The 19,952-nt window shown below is 45.6% G+C and overlaps 1 protein-coding gene across 1 annotated transcript in view; it reads right to left on the bottom strand.

Annotated features, from left to right (window-relative positions):
* The window catches only part of LOC122387385, a 155,609-nt gene that overhangs the window by 112,876 nt on the left and 22,781 nt on the right, over nt 1–19,952 (bottom strand). The window contains exons 3-5 of the mRNA XM_043377535.1: nt 11,736–11,781; nt 1,360–1,429; nt 305–407 (exon numbers count right to left, since the gene is read on the bottom strand). Coding sequence (XP_043233470.1) covers nt 305–407; nt 1,360–1,429; nt 11,736–11,781 — 219 coding nt within the window. The remainder of the gene's footprint in view (nt 1–304; nt 408–1,359; nt 1,430–11,735; nt 11,782–19,952) is intronic.

The following is a 19,952-nucleotide window of genomic DNA, read 5'->3' as shown; positions in this document are numbered from 1 at the left end:
CATCTTGTGTTGTTAGTTATCAAACAGTCAGTTATTGCCTACAGATGACCAATCTAAAAGGAGAAAGGAAGGCTGGACTTTCATGAGATGGACGAGGGCATGCCCTAGGACGTATAGGCACGGCACATGCCCTGAAACTGACACTCTCGATAGCATCTTGCTTGGTTACCTAGTCACGGCATGGGCAAACCTGAAACCCTTACATCGGCTCGCAATGGAAGCTGGCTGGCTTTAAAAAAAAGCTGGGTAGCTGATCGTGGGGTCAATTCACGTCAACGTTTGTCTCTGGAGCGGTGGTACTTACCGGTAAGCTGAGCAGAGTATCGAGTGTGTGTTTGGCGGCGCCTCTCCGCAGCTTGCAGAACTCAACAAACTCCTCGTCCGTTGTCTGCTTCTCACGGAGAAGCCTGGGGAAACGGCAAACGTTACAGTGTAAGCATAGCACATATATAAAATTATCCAATACTATACCCATTACCCGTGTCATTAAAAGTGCACAGTTTATTTAATTGCCTAGGCATTTTAGACGCATTCAAACTCATGGTATTGGAAGAAAAACCAAAAAGTTATATATTAAAACAGATACATTAAGCTACTTTTTCACTTTGTATAAAAAACATTTAACCCATAAACACAAATAAGTCGTCCATATCCGTTTACTGTCTCGTCATAAGATAACTTCAGTTTTTTATCATAATAGAAAGGGTTTGGCAAAAAAGCAATTGTGTCATTAATCACAAAACACCGATCTTTTCAACTTAAATCGTCAACTGTTACTTGCCGGAGGACTTTACCATGAATTAAACGAAAAGCGATCACTTCACCATCAGACGTAGCTGAAGCATATTTCAAAGCTTTAGAATTTCTGCCTACGACTGAAAAATATTCAAACTTTTTTAACCTTTGCCTCAATGATACATCAATTAATGGCGAAAGTTGGGATTGGACGATTGGAAGCGTCACACTTTACCGTGAGTGTGTTTCTCACGGCTAACTACTCGGGAATTAGGAATGGGAATGGTAACTTTCGTTTGAATTTCCCAGTGGCTGTGGATAATTTGTGGTGTCAGTGGTATCCATTACAGACTCTGGTGAATCGTATTGTCTGGGAAGGGAACTTGCTCCGATTTGTACAACCTACAGGCTTGACGCTATGTTTAAGCGAGTAAAGGTTTGAAAGTGGCGTTTGTAACTGGTGCAGTTGATTACTTATCGATGAGATGACTCACTGAACGTTTAAAATTACAGCCAACCATGCCCCACCCCAAGAATGGTAGTAACAAAAAGGCAATAGTCTAGATATCGAGTAGTCTATGGTGCTCGAGTCTTATGGGCTCGGTGAACGATGGCTATACTTACTCTCTGGCTCGAGAGTAGAACTCCTTGTAGTCTTCATACTGAGTCAAGAGCTGTTTGGAAAACAGACCACCTGAAAAACAGTAAACAAAGTTATTTCGCGAATCAAAATTCAATATACAAGAAAACCGCACCAGGCAAGAGCACAAAACTATCTGACAACGTTTACAACGCAGGCCATTGCGCGTAACAATCCAAGCGTTTCTGGGAATATTGGGCATCACTTGCAAGAACTGATGAATAATATTTGCAGTTTCAACGATTTGTTCGACATTCTCACCCAAGCAAACATGCTTGAGCTAAGAGCTGGTCGTCATCAACCAAGAGCATTCGAAAGTCCGTTGCCGGCATACATAGTGTCAAGTCCTACACGCAGCTTGGTGCTCAATCGAGCTAAATTGTTGCCATTCAGCGTCCCATTGAACCGTTTGAGCTGAGCCGGAAAACTCCAATCCACACACACTGATTCAAGGTCAGTGATTGCGTTTTTGCGTTGCGCTTTAGCTTACCGCGGAGAGAAAAATCAGGCGTTCGAGCAGTTATGATATGACATTTTAAGTTCAATTGGGATAGTTGCCGAAGTCACCCAAAATTCCGATGCCAAAAGGTGCCATTTTTCGTATTTCTTCGTGACTTCATCTAGGGATTAAAGCCATTTCGGACATCGAAAGGTGCTTTCGTAATGTTCACGAGTAGTTCGCGTTTTGACAAGTGCTTTGGACTCGATGGTCGAGAAGAGTCGATGCATCCGACACATTATCCCTAGAACGCCTAGGGGGGGGGGGGGTTGTATCACCCCCCCCCCCTGAGGTTTTTTCGAAGTGCACGCTAAACGGCTTGTCGTAGCGGGCTGAAATTTTCAATACCCTCTGGGGCAACCTTTGCGCATCTTTTGCCGAAAAAAAATTGATCGGGTCATGTCAGGTCACGGAGTTATGACGTCATAAGAGGTACAGCCTCCGGCCGACAGTTACCAAACGTGTGCGCCGAATCCCTAGGTTTTCTGCCGGTGATACCCACATTGTTTGATGGATCATGATGAAACTTCCCATGCATGTTGGGGCAAGCATTGGCTATCGTGTGGTGCAAGAAAATTGACCGGGTCAGGTCAGGTCACGGAGTTATGACGTCATAAGAGGTACAGCCTCCGGCCGGATTTTCACGAAGTGTGTACCGAGTCCCGAGGTTTTCTGCTGATGCTATCCACATTGCAGTGGATATCCACATATCTTTTCTGAGTCGTTACCTACAGTAGGTATTTATAGCGGAGCAGTGGTCAACAGCCGACGAATCGGGACAAACACCGGAGGGTGATGTGACACCATATCACTCATCAGCAATAGGCCTCTTACTTTTATAGGGTAAATACACCAAAAACACCATATATGATGCAGAATTGAGTGGGGAATACGTTGTTGAAGGTTTGAAGTTAATATCTCTCAACCGTTTTGCCGCAATCGTTGCGCAAAGTTGAAAAAGTTTGATTTTTTCGGAAAATTTGACCTTTGACCGGTCATAAGTAGGTCAAATGTTGACCTAGGACCAAAAAATATACCACCAATCGCGAGATCTCGTTGAGAGCAATCCGTTGGTTTTTCCGCTAAGCTCTACGACCTTCCGTTTCGAAACGCCAGGGGGGGGGGGTTGTTACCAGGGGGGGGGGGTCGTAACAACCCCCCCCCCCCCCTGGTCGTTCGTGTTATGAGAAATGGCCTGGTCGTGCGAGGGTTAAATCTATGGTATTGTTGAGATTCGTCATTATCATCACTTTCAAGTGAGACTGCCTGTGCTCACACTTCATACTTGGACGGTCTGGTCGGAAGGACAAAACGCAATGCAGTGCTTACCAAAACATTTGGAGTTCATGCTTGTTCACTATGTTGGCGTGGGTGACAATCAATCACATCCAGTTCGATGTCACTCAGATAGTTTCCGCACCCACCCAGTCACGCTTGACACCGTTCAAACGCCACTTTACCCTAATCGTCACGCCTCACCACACCGTCACACCATCCATCACGTCACTCGTCACGACGTCACGCGTCATCACGCCTTTCGACACGCAGCACTACCGTCGCTACCCCGACTACTACCGTCGCTACTCAACCGCTACCGTCACAACCCCAGACACTGCCGTTGCTACCCCGGCCGCTACCGTCGCTACTCCACCACTACACTGAAAAAAATTTTTACTCACTTTTCTGAGTAATGACTGAGTTGCCATTTTGTCCAATGGTAAAACTCACTCTAAATCCGCGTACTCAGGTAAAACTCAGGGCGGAACGCAGGTAAAACTCGGGCAAAACTCATTGCAAGTGAGTAGCATGTGAGTAACAAAGTGAGTTGCCATTTTGTCCGATGGTAAAACTCAGATAAAACTCAGTAAGTACTCATGCGTAACTCATGTCCTACTCAGACAACTCAGGCCAAACTCAGGTATTAGTAAGTCATTACTCATGAAAAACTAGGAAGTAACTCACATGTAACTCAGCTGGTACTAATGTATAACTCAGGTGGTAGTACGGCCATAACTCAGTTGGAACTCATCGGTTATTCAGTGAAAACTAGGGCTGTACTCAGGACGTACTCACGTCGATAACTCATACGATACTCGGGTGTTACTCAGGCGCCGCCTGAAACGGCTGATCGGATTCGTTTTATATTGGCTCAAGCCAATGTATAGGCTCGCCGCCCATGATAACAGCTGCCGCATCAGCATTATGCAATATGCATGCATGATGCTCATACAACAGCCACTACCAGGCAGCTAGTCTATATATTGGGATTGGCCAATATATAACGAATCATTGCCCAAAACCAGCATACATATCTGTATTATACCATGCCCGACCAACGTCTAGTCTTGCACTATTCGCCCCAGCCCTTACAAGAAATACATGTTTGTAGAAACGGTCGCATTGCGCTGTATTTCAATTCTGACACACGCCAAACTGCGTCGGGGGGGGGGGGGGATCAACTCCACGTCAGCTCAGCTTCACTCTTTTGCCAGCTTCTCGACCTCAGTCTTCGCGCCTACAGGTGGCTGGCGCTCAGCATTGAATGGTGTGTGGAGCACATGGATACACACAAACCACAGCGTGTTTCGCACTTTGTGCGCCGTTTGTTGACTGAGCACAAAGTGCGCCGTCGCCCACAGCAAAAGACTCCCTTCCAAACCATGGATCCCCACAAGACTTCCGTTCGCTCCACGATGAGGCGGCACCGTTCGTTTTCTTCAGACTTGTTATGATAGGGGTGATCCAAATTTTCGTCACCCGTGTACGCCACCACTGACGCCTTCTCCGCCAAGATGCAGAGGAGGCTCAATGGGCCGTTCCCTGAAAACACAATAAAAAATCAGATTTTCTTTTGCCAGTAAGAGAAACGGAAGTTATAGGGCATGCAAGGTGATTGAAATATCAAAAGTTATCAAGTTACCTCAGCTCAAAATTAATGTTAAACCGCGCCGTGCTGGTGCTCTGAGTTTACCGTGATGTACTGAGGGGAGGGGGTCGTCTTCACGTCCCCTCTTCTAACTCGGCTGTTGGGGTTGGGCCACGTAGCGACACGCCGTAAGCGGCTTTCGAAAAAGCATTAAAGATATTTAAGGAAATACTTGGGTAATTTTAAGGTCAAGTCAAGTGCCAGGTCACCAGAGGTCAGGAAAGGCCAAATTTTGCTTATTTCAATATTTTCGAAAAACTGGTGCTTAACTCGGAACCAAAAGAGCTGCCCGCGGAAAAATGCAGTCAAAAGCCCTTTCGACTTTTTTCTTGCTGGCGTTTGATCTCAGATTTGACCTCAGGTCAACAATTAAGCCTCCAGAGAGCAAAAACTCTAAAAAGCCGTTTTTACCAAAATGTTTTCTGTAATACTTTCCACTCAAGAGTCACGACATTTATTTTGCCGTTAGCATAGTGTTCTTCTCGTCGGGACGAATGAACTATAATTAGACCTTGAAAGGCCATATTTAAAACTTGACCTTAGGTTGACCTGACCAGGTCATGTTGCATATCAGTCGATCCAAACCGTCAAGCTGAACACATATGAGGTGTTTTATTGCACTAGCAAACATATTTTATACATGCCGTAAGGTTGATACTTGAGACATGGTGATGGGACAGTATCAAAAACGCTATACAATGAAATCCGTTCGATATTTTTTTGACATTTTACCTCAAACTGGTGTGAAATCGAGCGGTGAATTCCCTGAGCGAAAATGACAAAAATATCGAACGGTTTCCATGGCACGTTGCGAACGGTGCGATCGTCAGCGACCATTGAAATTTTTCCGATGTTAAGTCATTTGACGTGACCTGACCTTGAACGACCTGGGTCTAAAATTTCTTCATATGCAGAAACAAATGTATGAGCAGGTGTGCCGAAAATGGTGGCGCTGCGCGCCGCCGTTCTTAGATATTCGCGAAAAACCTGAGGGGGCGGGGTGGGGGGGGGGGGGCGTAAAACGCCACCCAGCACAGCGCGGGTGAAGGTCGGATGGTCACCTTAACATTCGGGTTTTAGTCTCGCAAAACACTTCCATGGGCGTCCAATATTAAAATCAGCTTGAAACAATCACATAAAATGTGTTATACTTAACAGTAATGGAAATAAGTATGTCACGTCCAAACGCGTCTCGCCGCGGTATCTAATAATCTAATATGTAAGGAAGGTTGAAAATGCTCGCTGAAATCGAATAGTGTGCGAAAATATGTGTGTAGGCATTAAAAAAAAAAAAAACAGTCGGAAAAAATAATAACAGTGGAAAAATAATAAGCACAAACGAGACAAAAGAATCTTAAACGGTTCAGCGAGCGGAATTAAGACCATGGGCTCCACCACCGGGGGGGGGGGGGAAGGGTACGGGGGACGTGTCCCCCAATATTTTACATTTTTAACATTGTGCCTATGGATGCTGCATGGAAAGAATCGACTTCAAACAACCTTCGCCCCCCCCCCCAAAAAAAAACATCGGGTCGTGACGGAGTTCTTGTTTAAAGAAGTAAAAAGGGTCAAATGAACGTTCTTTTAGGATAAGGACAACATTATCCCACAAACATGTTTTTTTTCTAACCCTCGCATGTGTAGGGGGGGGGGTCGGATTGACCCCCCTTTCCCCATGGTTTTTCGCGAATAACTCGCGTAAAAAGCGGCTGATCGCGACGAAACTTTCAGTACCATCGCATTGATCAATTTTACACCTACCCTGAAACTTTCATGACCCTGACCCAAATGACCTTTGACCTGTGACCTCTTTTCCGAGACCATGTTTGGCCGGAATCGCGATTCGGCGTACGTCGGCTCGCATTAGCCGCGCGTTTGCAAGCTTTTCGTGGTTTCAAACGTTCAAACATGTGATTTGATGTTGCTCCCATGCATTAGGGTGGGTGTCAAGGTCACCTGAAGGTCAGGTCAGGTCATTGACCTTTGGTGACCTCGGGTGACCTCGGTTCACTTTTTCGAGTTTTACATGTTTCTAGGCTAGTTTTTGGAGCTGAATTCGAATTTAACAACCATTTGAACACTTACGAAGTAGTTTTGGTGCCTTCGTAACATGTTACGAAGCTGTCAGAGGCGGTTGACACGTACTACGAATACCCGTCACGACGCCTACTGATTGACCTGACCTGACCTGACCCGACCTGGTCTAAATGCTTAAAGACATCATCTGTGATCAAAACTAACACGATATTCGTGATCAGTACCCCGAAAAACCCCTTAGCAGCCACACTTTACGACTTTCTAATAGGTCCCGATTTTCCCGACTTTGGGTCATTGACCTGACCTGGAAGGTCAACCAATGACCTAGGACCTTAAAATTGGGTATCATCGGCTTCCTCTCGTCACGGGCAACACGCTCGTTTTTTTCCGCGAAGCTCTAGCTCGATCAGGGGCCAAACGGCAAGGGTTAAATTTAACCGACCAAATCGGTTAAATCCAACCGACCCCCCCCCCCCCCCCCCCTACACATTAGAAGCTGGAAAACGCCGCACACATGCAAGGGTTAAATTTAAATATAACATAACTCACCTCTTCTTTTTCGAACTATGCCGGGTAGGTATCCCTCAGTTTCTCGATCGACCTGCTCCGCCGTTCACGGTTGGCACCGACCTCCTGACGCCGGCGGGGAATGTCTGCTGGTCCATCAGTTCACCTCCCTGTTCTCCGCGGCGCATGCGATTGATAAAGGCTTCATCGACAATCACCGAGCTCTTCACAGATAACTTACCGGTCCCATCCTTCGCTGCACGCCTTCCCCGCTCCTGCACTCTCCCGCACAATTTCACAATAGCCTCAACAATTCAACGTGAACTACGCGAGTCACCGCAACGGACTGAAGCGCGCGTCGCGGTTTTCGAACGCAACGGCTATAATACTCATCACGCGAACTCACGCATCACGCAGGAAACTCACCCTGCCGCGCATGCGCGCATCTTCAAGCCGGGGGTACCTCACGCACAACTGCACGTGAATTCGCGAGAACTCATGCATTGCGCAGGAAACTAGATTTGCCCAAGCAAAACTCATTTCCGACTCAGTTCGAATTCACGAAACTAAGCACTCAGAACTCACGCATAACGAAGTCACCCTGGTGATGTGAGTTAGATCAGCCAATAAGTGAGCACCACTATCGTATTCACTGAGTTTCTTCATGAGTTATTACTGAGTAATGCCTGGCCTGAGTAAAAATTTTTTTCAGTGTACCGTCGCCTTCTCGGCAACTACCGTCGCTACCTCAACCACTACCGTCGTCACTCCGGCCACTATCGCCCAACTGCGCGTCGTCGTTAACGACGCTACCGCTTCCCTGACGTCACTGCCCGTCGGCGGCGGCGGCGGCGGCGGGGCGGCGGCGGCTCTGTGACACACAAACTGTGGGCTCTCACGGGTCTGGAGCCGACCCAGACCGCCTGCGACCAGTGCGGAGGGTCTGCCGATGCGCCCATTTGGGTCACGGTAAGTGACCACTGATGGCTGCACCCACACCGCGCTGTGAAGTACGGGTGCGGCAGGGAATGGGTGCAATGGGGTACATCAAAAACTAGATGCATGGGTCCATAAGGTGCATCAAAAACTAGAGCAGCAGAGCTGAAGTGTCCCGTTCAGCTGGTGGGTGGATGAAACGCTTCCTGTTGAAGTGGTTATAGGCGAGTGTAGAGCCACTTCGGTGAGCTGCTCTTTGGCAGTTGGCCATCATTTGCTGTTTTTAAACATTGTTTTCTCGCTACTCATAATAGATGTATAGTGTATATGTACTTCTGAAGTGTCAGCAACCAGTTGTTTGAACAATAATTTAGGGTAGTACGAGTTATATGCAAGACAAATAAAATAATTATTGCATAAACGAAACCGTTTCGCCACAAATTGCGCATTACCTACTATCTATCCTTCGTCAAATAAGAACAGGAAACAAGCGTACTTATATAACGATTGACGTCAACGTAAAATATTCCACCTCCAGGCGCGTAACCACCACTGGGGACACTGGGGACCGGTCCCCAGTAGCTTTTGGGTTACTGGGGACCGTCCCCAGTAAAACCGACGACCTCCTCAATTTGCTTAAATAGCCAAATATTGTCTCTAAATCGACATGAAGAGTAATATGTAGTCAACGGAAGACAAAACTATGGATGTTTTGTTTAGCCCTCGCCCGGGTGGGCCTTTCAGCCAGCTTCGCCATGGGGGGAGGGGGCTTTTTGGCCACACTGCAGATCATCTCGGAAAGTAAGCAATTTAGAAAGACGCAGTAAAAAGCAATAGATAGCTCGCTGCGTATGTTTCAGAATTACAATTATTTTCGATTAGGTCATCGCTGAGGTCACTGGAGGTCACCAAAGGTAAAATTTTCACAAACTTTTGTTCCCAATTTTGACAGCTTTTCACAAATCGGCGCATAAGTCGGGAACCAATAGAGCTCCAGTGCGGCGGGGAAGCGCATTCGATAGCTCTTTTAAAGGCCTTTCTGATCAATGTCCTCAGACTAGACCTAAGGTCAACGGTTTAGCCTCCAGGTTGGCGTTTTTGCGGGATAGGTTTCTGTATCATAACTTTTGCCTCCAAACTTGTATGACGCTGATTTTACGGCATCGCGTTCGTCTCGTTGAGACGCGTCGAATAAATTTTAAGTCTGGAAATATTGAACTCTGGTCATGGTCACGGAAAAGGTCATGTTGCATGTCATTCGGTTAGTATTGTTGAGCTGAACACATTCATCGTGTTTTCAGCGCTCTAGCATATTTCTACCTAAAGTTATGGTAAAAAACTCATGGAGATGTGTCATGGCCTGAGATGACCTCAAGGGCATACAAGGGGTCACATAGTTGCAATTAACAGGTTCAGTGTGCCATTTTTACCTGTGTCACGGTGTGTTTCGGCCTTAAGATCATTTCAATTTTCTCCCATTGACTTATGGGAGAAAATTGGAAAATTGGAAAATGGAGAGTTCGCAAAATTGACCTGACTTTAGGTCACCGATGTGAAGACTTTAGAGATATACGAATTGTTCACACTGATTTCCTCATGCTAAAGCTCGAGTTTCAAACTTTTGGAATGTTGACTGTAGGAATGACAGTCGTATAGTTTTTTAGAGGCATGGTTACTTTACTTGACCCGGTGACCTGACCTCAGGTGACCTGGGGTCAACATCTTCACACATGATGCGAAATTGAGGCATCCTAAGCTATTCCAAGTTTCGCGTCGGTGCGAGCGGCGGTTTCCCTTAAACGCGCAAAAAATGGCAGGTGTGTCCAAAAACGCCCCCACCCCCCTGCTCGGGCGAAGGCTGATCCTGAAATATAAAATTTGGTCTTCGCAGCCCTCCATGTGGTCCCCAGTGACTTCGGCCTCGTGGTTACGCGCCTGTCCACCTCTCCGACCAATTGAGCAACACGTGAGTATTCAGGTCGCCGTCGTAACAATCACTCAGACACGACTAGATTGACGCGGATGGGGATAAGCAGTAGGCACGCTACGAACGTTGCACAGCCAATGCCATTGCTCAGTCGAAGGATAGGAAATACGTGTGCTAAATGTGAGTAACACGAAAAATAGCACACTAAAAGGCATGGCAATGGGAGAATTTCCTACCGACATAAGTTCCTGGCAGTTAAGTTGTTTAGAGTAGTAAAACTGCGCTGGCTAATGTCCAGACAGGTGGTAGCTAAGTGGACAATGGACATGAGCGCTATCTATCTAGAACACTGCTAGGGTTTGGTAATTCAAACAATGCTCTTGCTAAAAATGAAAAGCATGGTGCAAATGGCGAATTGCGCTGCCCGACTTTCTCTGATTAGGTAGCGTGTACCACTCTTCCAAATGTCGTGCAGAAAAGCAATCACAGTGCACATAGGGGAAGCGGGGGTAGCACCGCCATGTGGGAAACACCGCCATCCTCTCTATCGGCAAAACTCTGAATTGTACTAATGTAAACACCCGCCATTTCGGTGTCCGAACGGAAACGGGACGCCGCGTGAGGTAGGTTTCGCTAAGATTTATTTGATTTTGAGATCGCAATTGCCCATTTTGTGAATTTCAAACCATCGTTGTAATCATTTGGCATGTTTTAGCAGCAAGTAAGTGGTCATTTCAAGTCAAAATGCCTTGATTTTTACGTTAAATTTGAGGGCATGAAGTGCCTCTTCGTTTAGAAAGGAATTACAGAAGAATCGCGTCCCGGCTTGTTTTGCTGTCGGGGCGTTGTCGGTCCATGACTGTGTGTGGGGTAACACCGCCATGCTCGGCGGTGCTACCCCAAGGGGTGGCAAAATGGATAAAGCCGCAATGATGATTCACTCAGCTCGAAGAAGAGCTTTAGTTAGGCCGAAAACGTCGTCTGTTTTTTAACCTCACGTTTGACTTCACTGGATGTTTCGAAATAAACGTGAATTTGTCATGCTTTGTATGCATATTGTCCGCAACAAACAGTCTGATCTGTGACAAACTAAGTTACTAACAACCAACTCTTGTGTGTCTTATATGAGTTTGAGTTACTATTTCAGACAGCAGTAACGCTTCCAAGGGTGGCTGTCACCGTAAGGCCGATCTGTGGATAACATCGCCATCAGTGGCGGTGCTACCCGCACATTTTTTTGGAGGACGGAAAATGCAGGACTTGTTTTCAATGTCTGTAAAGTAGCGAAATTTTATAATGGAGCGCTGGAAACTATGCCAGCATGTAGGAAAACATTCCTACTTTCACATGAATGCAAAAGAGCTTCGTTTTCACTACGCATATCAGCTCGGTGAGCAGAAATGCTTAAGGTGGCGGTGCTCCCCCCGCTTCCCCTAATTAATCATTGTTGAGCTGTGACCACTGTGCGCAGCCTATCATTCCTCCCTGCGTCTCAGCTTGGCTCGCCACGCGCCAGTGCTTGACTTACCGACTCTAGTTTCCTCCTTATCCCAGGCTGCCAGGGCGCACTCGAGCTGAAAAGAAAGAGGCCGGGTTTAGCAGAGCAACACAACAGTCGGGTAAGCTCAGAAGCCGACACAGAAATCGTGACACACGGATCAGCTGAACAGAAGCTGTAATAAGAGATCAGCGGATGGCGGCTACAACAGGAGGATCAAGATCAGCGGATCAGAGAGGCGGTGTGGAGTGCTTGACCTGTCCGAGCTGCCTGCCTGCCTGCCACCTGGAGGCCATCTGTGGAACTGATGGTTGTGTATCTCACCACCAGGGGTTAGATCGGCGCTTCACTCGTGAAGTCCCAAGTCCCGACCCACCAGGAGTGGGCATTGTCACTGCGGTGTGCCCCTCAGTAGCCGACTCAACCAAATGTTTCTATTTTCCACCCACCCCACGGCCCACGGCCTCATTGGATTAGCATCCAACGACAAAAATATCAAAACAAACCAAGAACGCGCTCCTCCAGCAAATTATTACTGGAGGAACAAGAGAGCAGAACATTTTGGCATGACAAAGGTACTAGTAACAACAATGGAAACTTCACATGACTCATGCCGTTTGCAGGCAAGTTTATCCTAAGCATACCTAAGTGGTGTGCGTAGTGCGCACTGTATATTTTAAGCGTCCTAAAACTGATTTGAGGTCGTGTTATTTTTTAATCCTTTGCAGTAGTTGGTTTGATTTTTCTAATTTTCTCTCAAAACTTAAATAAGCGTTTAAGCATACTCTTTAGTACTACAAGTACAGTGCCGATACTAAGAGGATGGGACTGGGATTTATCCGACTTCAGCTCCAGCTTAGCTAACATGCAAGTCACACATGCTGACATGCTGACATATCTGCAGTCAGAAATACGTGTACCTAACCCTAACCCTAACCCTACTGCGGGTGATGAGGTGAGACCACCGGTTAGCGAATGAGAAACATGGAGTGGATCGCTCAGCGACGTGTCGTAATTGCTATAGTAACATGAAATAGTGATGGGTGCGGGGAGTCCTAAATGACATATAGGTAGGTATAACATATCTTGGAGCAGTACTGTAAAACAAAATATTTCCATTGATGTCACTTCAAATTGGCAATTTGGATTACGGATAACAGCTTAAAGCGGCTTAATTTCTTGTGACAATTATATCACGAATGATGTTCGAGCCAAAGTAACACATACCAGTAAAAGCATCATGAGTGGAGACTTCCACTGGCGTCCAACTGACGTCTAACTGAGCAGACGTTTAAGTTGGCGTCTTAATTGGCGTTAACTATTGGACGGAGACTTCCAAGCTAGAAGCGTCTAAAGTTAGCTGTCGTCAGATAGACGCAGCCGCCGTCCCACTAGATGTGTCTAAGACTTAGACGCGTCTATAGCTAGACGCGAAATGGAAGTCTCCATCCCATGTTCATGATGTTCCGATGGAAATTCCACGTAGGCACGAGATCATTTATATTCTGGAATACGGTCTGCCTGGTCATGGCAATAGTGCATGTCCGGGCATCCTGCATAGTGCACGATAATTAATAACATAACTCGGATGTGCCGGCAGCTCGTTAACCCGGCCCCGGGAGCCTAATGGAAATGCTGCTGTGAGGATCTCGCACGCTGCCAACAGGCTCAATTACTGCATGTTCATTGATCACACCTCCACTAATTACAGAGCAACGAGTGGCATCACTCTGTCCACGCCAAGCAGGGTTCCGTTGATCAGTAGCCTACAATTTCGTGCCAGAGTTAACCTCACAAGGGCTGGTATAACCGTTAATTATACACGTAAATCAGTGCGTACATTTGTGTGGGTACACTACAACAGCGCACCTATCAGCCGGGGATTAAGATAGCACAGTTATCGGTGTATGTGTGCGATCACGTTCCGTCGCGTTCACTGCTAATCCCTCTAACACGACGCGACTTTATCAGCGCAGTTTTACAGTCCAGACTCTCAGAACCGGCATATAACCACAGTCGCCACAATTTGCTGACGTGGGCGGCGCCTTTAGCCCAGCCTGGAAGCATCAAACCGTAAATGAGCGACGCATTTGCATTTGTACCTTATCTGATGTCAGCCTGCGGGTCGTTCACTGTACCCGACGCTATTTGATCAGAGTTTAACGCCAATTTGTCATGTGATGGTGATACATAATGGATGAACGTGTGGGCAGCGGTACCGAGAGTCAATGCCAATGTCAGAAGAGGATAAAACGTCCGACCTGGCTCCTCGGACTGAGCTGGCCCGCCGTGGAGTGACCCATTCCAACAAACATAGCAGGGCCGACGCGGCGCTCCAGCCGGAAAACAGCACAAACAGACACAAACACAAAAAAACACACAGGGGCGGGTGAACACTGGAAATAGACCAACTGGAACGCTGGGAATAACTCGGGGCTAGGCGGAAGATAATTTTAGCGTTGATTCACCACTGCTTTCTCGAGCCCAAGACCTATTTCTCGGCTCTGCGTTGTGGCGTGAAGCGGGAAAACTCAGCACGTTCATCTTGAAAATATGGATGCTCGGGGATCGTCTGTATGCACCCTCACAGCCAACAAAATATTGGACGTTTCTCTCACAATGCAGCCGCCGTATCGCGGCTGATCTGCATCCGTAAACAGCTCTCCCGCAGAATCGCGCCGTAAATCGTGTTTCTCATTTCGCTCCCGAGAAGCTCCGCATTATTCCGATATGAGCCGCAGCAGACCTTCAGATTGCCACTGATCGTCACCTTGACCTCAGAAGGTCAACAGGTCCTCCCGCAGTTATATAAATCCTCGAACACATCTCTGCCTCCTCGATCTGTCCAGCCCGCACCGCACTTCATTTGTAACTCGTAAGCATCTCATCTCCCTATAGCCCACAAACCCGAGCATAATGAGCGACAAAACTTGCAGTAAAAGCTTGACAAACAGCGTTTGCACGGGCTGTGCGCAGTGCGCACCCATTCACATCAGCGTAGCACTACACCGCACCGCACTGCACTGCACTGCAACTGTTCTGATCAGCACTAGCGATCTAGGGCTCAGACTTCAGTCAGAAATCAGTGGCGGGTTCCATCGCTCGTTTGACAGCACTGTTACAAACGAGATGACAGGCTTGAGGAGCAGATATCGTCAAATCAGAGTCGCACTGAACATTCTGCATGTCAGTCGTCTGAACTGAGGGCGGGGTAATAGTTCTTATGTATTGCGCCTTCCCTACTTTGTTTGCAGTGCAGTGTGCATCGTCAACTGTCCATAGATGGTTCCCTTCCATCCAGGGTTGTATACCAATCAAGTCGATTGAATTGATTGATTTGATTCAACGCGTATTTTGAGTTGATTGGATTGAGTCGATTGACTTTTCGAGATGACTGGTTGACTGACTCGTTTGACTTTAGCGACTGGTTGACTGATTTGATTCCCGAAAATTAGAGTGACTCGTATGATTGAGTCGATTGAATGGAAAGTTGAAATAAGTTTTAGTTGACGAAAAATAATGACACCAATTGATGACATCAAAGATCACAAAACTACACTGAAAACTGCTTGTCATCACAACTGCAATATGGGGTAGATGGCCAAATAAAGAACAGGGCCTAAACATGAACAGCCAACTTTGACTTTCAACTGCAATAACTGCTCCAATCCTGTGATAGAACCTGGCGATGCACCTACCTACCTTTCTGCACTCAGCAGGAAACTTTTTTTTAATCCAGATGATAAAGTTCAAGGCCCTATATACTAAAAAAAGTGTGATTAATTACTAATTCACATCTCCACATCTCCTCAGAAACAACCCACTGAACTCTATGGGTTTGTTCCCGTCGCTCCTCTAACCTCCTCTAAGCTCCTCTAACCTCCTCTCGTTTCAAAAAATCGTTCCCGTCGCTCCTCCAAGCTCCTCCAAGCTCATCTTGATTTCACATCTCACCACCACTATTTGCCTCCTCCCTCATCCCAAACGAAAGTTGGTTTTTTGGAGGAGGCTCTTGCGTAGACATATTTGGCGCACGTAATACAAATGTGAATTGTTTATAAATGAGATTTGAGGGAAGTGAAAAGGATTTTAGTGATTGACTAGGGTTACCCGCGTGCTCCGCAACGCGAAGGGGGGATTTTTTGACCCGTGGGTATTGGGTTGGTCTGTGTCGATTTGGTTGGTAGATATCCATTTCGTTCGATTGCTTTTTGACGGCCAAGCATTTTGTAAGAAACAAAAAGATACATCGCATCGAGGTGCCCGTGTCGTATTATCATGCGTTCTACTTTAGAATGATTCGAAAACTGGCGTGAAGTTTTTTGAGGGCCATCGATGAATTTCGCTAAAAATGACGATGCAATGGTTTGGAAAATTTACGTTTTTAAGAATACTGTTGCTCATCATGCAAAAATGAAGACTTAACCTTGGTCAGAATTGAATGCTCTTTCCAACGGTGCCATTTTTGATTGCCAGATACATCAGATCATGGAGCAAAGCCATTTTGATGAACAAAGTGACACAAAATTGACAAACACCATTTTCTCCCGTGATTTGTACCACCTTGATTTGGATCAATCAGCTTTTCACAATTTTTATATGATAGGCGGTACATTTCTCTTGCCAACAGGCGTTGTTCCAACTCGCCCTGTTTAACGGTCACCTAAAAATAAAATCAATTCCAAAATCCGCCAAAAACCGCAATTTTTCAACAAAAGTGCCCTCCCCGGTGCACGTGGCGCGTGCTATCCTCTGTATCGCACACGATTCCATTGCCCATTCAATTATCTACACGATGCTGTTTTCCCCGTGCCGGTCGGACCCCTGGTCACCAAGATATTGCACGGGAACTGGACCCGTGTCGGCCAAAATTAACCGTTTTCGCCCGATTTCGCACGCCGATTTATACATGTAAAGTCTATGACGCGAATTTGCACTTTTTGAGCACGCGCCACGCGCTCCCTATCAATCCGATCAAGCTGAGACCCCTCAAAGGCACGTCGCGCATCCTTGATCTATAAGTTGTGCAAATTTCACCGGGATAGGTGCAACGGTCTGGCCTGTAGTCCACGCAAAGCACGACCAAGTCGGGACCTCGGTAACGGACAGACGCACCCTCCTCAAATAGTAATATAGATGACGATTGGATATCTTTAAATAGTAATATTTAATATTATTCTAAGGTTATTTTATTAGAAAGCGATTATTATCTCTTGATTGCTCTTGATTTATGTTTGCGCGCCATAAATCGCCGACCGTTACAGCCCGCAAACAGCTGATTTCCTCGCGAAAATGTTCCCGTGGCTCCTCTGAAACGGCTCTCCTCCAAGCTCATCCAACCTCATCCGAGATTTTTTGGGAGGAGCGACGGGAACAGACCCTATTATAAATATCTGAAACCCCTACAAAAATAATTGAAACAAAAGCGCCGTTTTCGTCTCGCTAATAACGTTTACATTAATAGCTAATTTGCTGCATTGTTTAATTTGCAGCAGAACGTTTGTTGATCCTTTTCTCCTGAGAGCCTAGGCATAACATATTTAATATATTTCATTTTCCTTAAAATATTTTACCGAATATTATTAAGTGGTTTTATTTCAAATGAAATAATAATTAAAACGAAATTGGTGTTGTACAACCGATTTATTTTATGATGATCTACCATACTACATGATAATCAATGACGTCATCTTACCAAAAAATCAAAAGACGTAGAATAAGGATTTATAAAAGCTTAGCATACTTCTTGGCAAAACGTTTTCTTTGTTTGTTTGTTTTTCGCAGCCGCACCAACGGCATTTAATTTTCCTCTGTTTTTCTTCTTCTTCCTTTGTCCTTAACTTATCCTGTGGTTCCAGAGTCCCTGTCCTTTCCATTTCCTTTTAAATATATTTTTAATGCTCATCCCTATCCCCCAGTCCTAACAGTTTCAAATTGTATTGCAATAAAATGTTTTGAATTCTTCACATATAACCTATCTACCTTCGTTGGTACTGTTGGTAGCCAGTGACACATCTAGGCAGGTAAATAGGTACCTACCTGCTTTCCTGCTGTCTTCATAAAGCATACCTAATGAAGTTGTCAAATTTGTAGCACATTTTCAACACTTTCATATCAATATGGTGTCAGTGTGGCATGTACCGTAAAATGGGGTGTTAAGGGACAGTTTTGAGGTGTTTTGTTATATAACTCAAGAATGGTTGGAGCTAGAAGCATCAAATTGTCAGCATTTTATGTGGAATTTGGTGCTTTATATGCCTGCCACATTAAAGTTTTTAAGATTTGTCCTGCATATTATTTTTTATTATTTTTCATCACTGTCCCTTAGCACCCCAATGTGGGGTGTTAAGGGACACCTATATTATTCCAAGAAATGGTCATCAAATGCCCACAATTGGGGTGTGGAAGGGCACACAATTTATTTATTGAAATGTTTTGCATATTCTGTCACAAAACAAGTCAGGTTCATTCACCACTAATGACCTTTTTAGCCAATTACGTGTAATGCGGTTTACGCTTGTGGAAAATGTGCTAATTATAAGGTAAACAGAACCGAAAAGTAATCTTCTGTCATCAATAAAAATCCATGTTGAAGCTTGTCACTTGTCATTATGTTGCCCTCTTTATTTTAGCCTTTTTATGATGACATCACATTTACTTACATCAGTCTCCATTGACCCATCATTGTAAAAGAGAGTGTTGAGATGTTTTGTTACATAACTTAAGATGTGTTCGAGATAAAAGTATGAGCTTGCCAGCATTTTATGTGGAATTTGGTGTTTTCCATGCCTACTTAATTAAATTATATTTAGATATTATTTTTTATTTTTTCTTCCCTGTTCCTTAGCACCCCACATCGACCTCAAAATATGCATGTATCCGGAAAAGAGGAAGAGGATGATGAATGAATGGGTGGATTTGCACAAGTTTTTCAGGAAACATGTGCAATACATGTGACAATACACCTATGCATTCATTTTCCCTGTACACCCACTAGTTTATGTGGTACACACAGAGTTTTGGTGATGTTTCAATTTTGTGAAAATGTAGCATGATTTTCAAATCCATTTTTGAACCAAATCACTTGCATGAAAAACCATACCATTTTCTCCTATGGTCAAGAGCAAAACAGTGTCAACTACCACACTGAAGTTTTTATTGAACCTTCTCAAATTAGGAAGTTAATATGACTCAAAGTTTTTCCCACGCAATTGTCCCTTAACACCCCACTGTCCCTTAACACCCCATTTTACGGTAACCTAGCTAGGTTCATTATGTTCAGGGTTCAATTCAGAAGAGCTCCGCATAACTCACATAAGAGACAGACGGGGGCTTTACATGGGGTAGATGGCCTGATGACTTAGCTGGAATATGGCCAAAATTAAATTGACAACTTTTAGGTGAAAGGTGGTGATTTGGGTTAAGGGGCGTTTGTTGAAGTCAACTACTGGGTTATTTTGCACCCATTAAATGAAACTTCTGCTCCAATTCTACCCAGTGAACCTCAATATCATGATCCACCTGTCCATCACTAGGTATCCTTCCTTATTACAAAGAAACTTTGAATGGCATGGCAATTTATAATTTTAAATGACAATATTTTTGTTTCTTCTGTAGGTAGGTAGGTAGGTAGGTACACCAGACTGCTATGGACACTTTTCCAAGTTGGTGGGGCAAAAAACCTAATGTATATTTTGGTTTGAGTCGTTTGATTGAGTTGATTGATTCCTTTCATTGTCGCGTTTGAATCGATTGAATCAATTCCCGAAAACTGCTCTGACTTGATTGATTTGATTGGTTTCCCAAATTTGTCGTGATTGAATTGATTGCTATTGATTGAGTCGTATACAACCCTGCTTCCATCGCTAGTCCATAAACGGATATCAAGACTGAGAGAGGCAACTGGGGGGAGGGAGGGGACATAACAGGCAGAAGTGGTACTTCCTGGACTATCCCACACCCTCTACCCCTCCTCCCCGCCGCCTGTCATTGCCGATAGAGACGTCAAAGCCTGGCTGGGGATGGGGAGGGGGGGGGGGGGCGGTGGCGGACAATTAGCGCCTTTTGTCGGCGTCCAGCAGCGTGCAGCAGAGAGCCGAGTCGTGCAGAGGCGGCGCCCCTCAGCCGTTCGCCGTGCAGGGCACCTCAGCAGGCCCCTTCCTCCCCGCCGCCGCCTCAATGAGCAGCTATGCGGAGGTGACTGCGGTCTTTGCCTTCGACGCAGTCAATCGCCGTTGTGGTTGATGG

This window comes from Amphibalanus amphitrite, unplaced genomic scaffold (genome assembly GCF_019059575.1).
Source record: "Amphibalanus amphitrite isolate SeventyFive unplaced genomic scaffold, NRLGWU_Aamphi_draft 000285F_arrow, whole genome shotgun sequence".
NCBI lineage: Eukaryota > Metazoa > Arthropoda > Thecostraca > Balanomorpha > Balanidae > Amphibalanus > Amphibalanus amphitrite.
This window is presented reverse-complemented; position numbering and strand designations above follow the sequence as displayed.